The sequence below is a fragment of the Triticum aestivum genome, chromosome 3D (assembly GCF_018294505.1).
Source record: "Triticum aestivum cultivar Chinese Spring chromosome 3D, IWGSC CS RefSeq v2.1, whole genome shotgun sequence".
Lineage (NCBI taxonomy): Eukaryota > Viridiplantae > Streptophyta > Magnoliopsida > Poales > Poaceae > Triticum > Triticum aestivum.
Window position 1 is genome coordinate 390,434,848 of NC_057802.1, and position 6,524 is coordinate 390,441,371.

General features: G+C 46.9%; 1 protein-coding gene across 1 annotated transcript; it reads left to right on the forward strand.

The window, feature by feature from the left end:
• Positions 1 to 2,152: 2,152 nt before the first annotated feature.
• Positions 2,153 to 5,403, forward strand: LOC123074724 (uncharacterized). The gene is made up of 2 exons (XM_044497489.1): positions 2,153 to 2,794; positions 3,730 to 5,403. The coding sequence occupies exons 1-2, from the start codon at positions 2,475 to 2,477 to the stop codon at positions 3,857 to 3,859; spliced, it is 450 nt and encodes a 149-aa protein (XP_044353424.1). The 5' UTR covers positions 2,153 to 2,474; the 3' UTR covers positions 3,860 to 5,403.
• The last annotated feature ends 1,121 nt before the right edge of the window (positions 5,404 to 6,524 follow it).

Sequence of the window (6,524 nt, forward strand, 5' to 3'; positions counted from 1 at the left end):
GGTTCTTCCTGCTCTTCATGAGGTAGATGCTTCCCACGTTTTGAAAACCTAAATGTACTATCACTAGCTGGATGTATGATGCTCTTGCACAAATTGGTTTGAATATTTTTCTGGGTATTTAATTTTCATGTTTTGTATCATAATTTATGTACAAAATTTAATATCGATTTATTGTTAAAAAATAGACGGGCACGGCAACGCGCACCTTCATTGATCTAGTTTTAGAGTGTAAATCCACTCATTTTGCTTCGTATGTAGTTACTTGTTGAAATCTCTAAAAGGACTTATATTTGGGAACGGAGGGAGTAGACATCTAAGGGCATCTCCAACACAGAGCCCTTGATATTTGTCCCATGAGCCAAGTAGGTTCAGATGCCACCATGGACTGAATGTAGCTTGCGGGGGAGCCAGTCGCTTGAGTGAAAAAAGCAAGAAAAGAGAGAGAAGAGATGTAGCCTAGACGCATAGGCCATACAGCTCACCAATCCATCGCGGCTCACTTCATGAGGGCTACGTGTGCGTTGGATGAAAGTGAATTAGATGGTTCTTCAACTCTACGTGTTGATGCCATCTGTTAGAACCGCTTCGTTCGCTCTCTGGAAACCGCTCAAGAGAGGCTACCGGAGGCGACCTTCTGCCTTCCCTGTCGATAACAGCATCGCCATGGGTCCTCATCCTCTCTGTCTGCCGCTTCAACGGTGGGAGCGGACAGGGACCCTGGCAGTTTCTCTTCAGAAGGGGATAGGATAGGCATAGTTTTCAGTAAGATACATCGATGGTGGAGACGGTGCCGCGCCAGAATTATCTGCTTCTGCTCTTCCTCCATCTTGGTGACATTCTAATGGGCGGCATCGAGGAGTAGGTGGCTTGGTCTTCTTGCCTGTCTCCAGATCCGGTGAGATTTGTGTCCAATGGTCGACGCACGACACCCTCCCGGGTGGCGTTGGCGTCGATCAACTATTGCAATTGTGTTTGCTGTCTTACAATGGGGCGTGTGGGTAGTGGCAAGTAGCGACGTTCCTCTTCTTCGACCAAGTCAGATGAAGTTGACGGCGTTGAGATTTAGCGGACACGGGGAAGAACCCTAGCCGACGTGCCACAATGCCTCGGTCTCGTCGCTTGTGGCGGTCCGATTCATCAGCTCGAAAAGCATCCTTGTATGTGAAGGTGCTCCTTCACATCTGGATATGACGACAACTCTCCTATTTCTTTCGTGTTGCCTCGGCGACTGCGGAAGACGATGGTGGACGACGGTTCAGCGTGGCACAAGATTCTCCCGGAGTGAAATTCTAGTCTTACTTCTTATGAAGTCTTTGATGTAATATTGCAAGACATCTATGTATGTCTCTTATGGTGACATAGTGTGTACTCTTTGTAATCCATTTTTTAATGAAACTAGAACAATGCCCGTGATATAAGTATTATAGTACGTTAGTTTGTGATTTACCTGCTTATAATATGTGATTGTGTAAATAAATGTTCATCAAATTATGCCCGTGCTATACCTTATATTTTTCATCAGAAGTGATTTACCTGCACATAGTATGCGATTGTGTAAATAAATGCTCATCAAATTCTACCCATGATTTATCTTATATTTTGATCAGAAGTTTGGTAAGTATATTAAAATAGAATTGGTTCAGAAGGTAAGTTAATTAAGATGATTGCTTATTGTACGGGAAAGGTTGAACGAAGGCGTGGTAGGAAGAAAGATGAAAGGAGACCTTACGTTCATTTTAAGTAGTAGAGATAGAGATATGTGTGATTACTTAAAAGAAAAACTCTATGTGCTGATGTGGCTGGCTGGAGGCGCTGCCAGAATAGTTCATGCCCTTATATGCGTGGATGGCTGGATGCCTGGATGGTTCATGACTTGTGCCGATCAGACTAGTCACAGTGGGGAGTAACTTGGAGTAGTAACATGCATATGTTACTACCTCTATAGTGGGGAGTAACATATGTGTTGTGTCATGCATCATTTCATTTATTAGGTTGTAGACTCATTTTTTGATATGTATGATGTTACAGTAACTAGTTATGTGGTTATGTTACCACATGTCTCTTTTTCTTCGTTAATTACATGCTTCATCATCTATTTTGCCTAGATAAATATGAGGTTATCATCTATGTTACTCCCACCGCGAGTAGTAGTCTTAAGCATCAGCACTCGTGAGTCCTGACCACGTCGGCAACACAGCCGCCGCAGGTTGTCCAGCCGGATCGACGGACGCTGTCGTATCATACGGAGCTGTTGCCGCCCTGGTGCTTGTACGGGCATAGCGTGCCGAGCCGGCAGATAGGCCGTGATGAGTGGTGAGCTGATGACCTCGCGTCGTGTGCAGGCCGGCTCGACCCAACTCCCTCCGCGTCCATAGCGACCCACCCAAACCGTCCCGCCGCACGCACCCCGTATTATCATACCGCCTCCTGTTCCCGCCGCAGCCCCCGCGACCGACAGGTTCACCCCGAGAGCGATGCGGCGAGACGCGGCCGTCGCCCCCGCGGCGGTCGTGACCTCGCCGCAGATCGCGGCCGGCGGGACAGAAATGGGGAATGCCGAGGCGGTGGCCATCGAAGTCGACTCGGCGCCAGCGCCAGCGTCGGCGGCCATCGACATCGACCTCGAAGCGGGGGGCGCGTCCCACGGCGTGGCGTGCCGGATCTGCCACCTCAGCCCCGAGGGCGGCGACGGGCCTGGGTCGGAGGTGATCCGGCTCGCCTGCTGCTGCAAGGAGGAGCTCGGCCACGCGCACCGACAATGCGCCGAGGCGTGGTTCCGGATCAAGGGCGATAGGTAAGACCTCCCTCCCTGGCTCGCTCTATCCTCTGCTGCATCGTGCTGCTCGCTTCTTTCCAACGCGGTATGAGTTGTCGCCGAAGTGTATGCTAGCTGCTTGTTGTAATTCCTCGCAGAATGCCGTACAAGCGCACTGGGCGTGTGGCTTCTCCCTCCTAGGCCAGGAGTTGCCGTTTTATAAATGTGAATGATCTTGACGTTAGCAGACTAGAAGTCAGGAATACAGTGCTCGTTCTGAAATCTGAACGGCTATAGGGTCAAAGTCTATATTATATAGGGGAAAGCTTCAGAGTTCATAGGGCAACACGAACAGTTATCCTGTTAGCCACTTAGCCAAAGTTGCTACAAAATGGAGAATGTCGCGATCTTGCGTCTTTGATACGGCAAAGTTTTAGCGTCTTAGGTTTGGCCAAGCTTCACTTGCTGTTGCTTTTTGAAATGACGATTTAGGTTGGAATGGACCTTCGGAAAATGTATGGAGTGTTGCTTGGTGGCCACCTTAATATAGAATCTCTTGTTTTTTTTTGGAAGGGTTATTGTCCTGAATGAAGCAAAGTACTAAATTCGTTCCTTCTGGATCCTGGCTGGGATTATGCTTTTCACCCTCTTGTATGTCGTGACTATCTAAGCCTTTATGTCACTCTCGAGATGTGAGTGGCTTCCCTTTGGCATTGGCGATATGAGATATTTTTATCAGATAAACCCAATCGTTCTTTTGCTCTTGGCTGGGTCAAATCAACCAAAATATCCATAGGCGAACCAAACTATCTTCGTTAATTCAGTTAGCATTTTCTTAGCAACTAACCAACTACCAGGGTCTCTGCAGTTATTCAAATTCTCATGCTTTAACAATCTTGTATCAATTTGTCCTGTGATCTCTCTGAAACTTGCATCAAGTGGCTAAGAAATGCAAAACTTTAATTACTACACAGGCGCTGTGAAATTTGTGGTTCAGAGGCCAAAAACATTACTGGCCTGGAAGTGAAAAAATTCATGGAGGAATGGCATGGGCGAAGAATGGCAACTACCGGGGCTATGGTAGAGAGGGAAAGCACTTGCTAGCTTCTTGCTTCTTGCTAGCTTGCTTACTGATTGCTTTCATGCTTCCCTGGTTTTTCCGTGTAAATATATTGTGAGTTATGCTGCTGGAACTGGGTCATGTGGAATCACACGAATTGTACAGAATTTATAGGCAGAATCACAACACAGTTCCTCAAGTTTTTTTTTCTCAAAATTGTCCATCTGGGTATTTGTCCTCTTACACTCATTACTTAAAATCCAAATACCCCTGTTTGGTAATAAATGTTGATTTGAGATTCTAAAATATACATCTGAATCAAAGAGGCCTAAGTGGCTGATTTTCTAACCTTGTATGTTTCGGTCATGATCAACTGACCAATAACGCATCTTTCTTGACGATGGTATGCTCCTTACGACTTTTCTTCCTTATTTTATAACCACTGCTGACATGGGCAGCAAGATTATTCCACACGCGAAAGTGAGGTATTTGTAGTAGACGTTATCCAAATGTCATACCTTCTTGCTTGCCAAAGATTTGGACTCCGGTAAATATTTTTATGAGACGATGTGCAACATTCTGGTAAGCCTTTCATTAGCTTGTTGACTCTGTTTAACATCATCGCAGCTTCCAACTTTTTGTTGTAAACCAGGAAAACTTACGGGTTCTATAAAGTTTAAGAGTCTGGGAGGTGTGCCTAGTGAAAAGTTCAGAAGTCTTGTTCTCCTCCTGGCATTTGATGTGTAAAACCATTTTTGAAGTCCTTGCATCAGAAAATATGTTTACAAAGTCATACTTATTCCCACACCTCCTAGGTACTACTCTGGACGTAAGTATATTACTCCCCCCGTTTTTAAATATAAGCCCTTTTAGAGATTTCGACACGGACTATATGCGGATGTATATAGACATATTTTAAAGTGTAGATTCACTCATTTTGCTTCGTATGTAGTCCGTACTGGAATCTCTTAAAGGACTTACATTTAGTAACGGAGGGAGTACCTTTTAAGAGTGAAATAAAATAGATCTCCAGTTCCAAAGGAGACGAAGTGAACTTATAAGATCTTTCCAACAAGACATGGATGCTTCGAAATGCTTGAGTCTGCAACAACAGAGGCATGCACCGCTTGATCCCCGCCCTTGTAGATCACATCTTAGATGAGTTGAAGGCATGAAAGGAGGCAGGTGCGGTGTACATAGCTTTTCCTGAGTAGTTAGTTTAAATTAAATCATCCTTTGGTGTGGTGTAGTCAGTGTGATTGCATGGCATTGTCGAGGACTCACTTGTAAATCTATTTGTTGTCTTCTATATTAAATATGATACTACATCATTGGCGTACTCTGAAAAAAAAAATAGATCTTCCCCACGAGACGAACTAAACTTATACTAGTTAAACACACTTCCCCTGACCCCCGTGTCGCCCGAGCCGGGCGACTCGGGGGAAACCTAGCCGCCGGCGACCCGGCACTCACTCTCCGCCCGTCCCCGCGTCACCGCCGCCGGAGGGCCGGTCGACGAAGCCGCGCCGGGCCCTAGGATGGTGGCGGCGGGGCCGTTCTTCCATCTCCCGCCCTCCGCCCCCCTCCTGCGCCAGATCTGGGTCAACAGTGGCGGCGGCCTCCACCGGCGGTGACGTCGGCCTCCCCTGGCTTCCCCTGCTTGCTGGTGGCGCGGGTGGTCTGCCCCGGCCGCAGTCCCCCATGGTGGCTCCCTGTCCGCCCCGATGCGATTTGGGCGTCTTCTCCGGCTACCTGCGGTGCTCCGGCCGGCCGGACGCTGCTGGGCCCTGCTAGCTGCGGCTACATCCCTCCCGACCCCCATCCTCCACCCCCTCTGCTTGAGCTTCAGGTCCGCCTCTTCGGGAGGCAACCATGGAGGCTCCTGGTTGAGGTTGTGCCTTGTAAGTGCATCTAGTGCCCCTTAGTGATTTTGGTGTATTGAAGACTTATAGGTTAAGGGACTGATGCGTTTGTGAGTGTACACAGGTCTATAAGTCTACGAGGAGTTTGATATTTACAGAGAAAGTCGACCCCTAAAAATAAATGTCTTCAACTGAAGACTTTGAATTTCTGAAGACTTTCTGAAGACTTTGAAAGTGAAGAAATTGGTGTGACCGTGAAGACTTGGATTTCCTGCGAGGAACATGAAGCGTGAAGACTTTTGTTTCCATAGTTTCATTTTCTCTTTCTTGAGTCATAGGAAACACCGTACTGTTAAAGGGGGTCGAGGAAAAACGAAGGAAAAGTTTCCAAGTGATGCTCATCTCAAAATCCTACACCTACCAATCCTTTCGAGTGAAGCCATTGGAAATCTCATGCAGTTCAGTCAATTTCTTCAGTGACAGAGACGAAGTTCTTCTAGTCTCTAAGGAATTTGTTCTGACTGAGGAGTTAGGAATTCGCCAGTGCGGATTGCCTACAAGTGAGAATCATGATAGCCCTAAGGAATTTGATAGTCAAATTTCCGACCGTTGCTGTGCTATGCGCCAGCTGTCCCAAAATATCTACCCACCTAACGGTCGTATCATTGAAGGACATTTATGTCTTATCATGTCGGACTGCTTCCTAGGCTATAAATAGCCGCCCCCTACAACCAATAGCTGGTTGGCTGTTCTGAGAGAAACTGACACTTGTCATTAAGAGCATCTCATCCTCTGAGGACTTTGAGTGAAAATCATCAAGTGAGGAAAACCCGAACCCAAACACCTA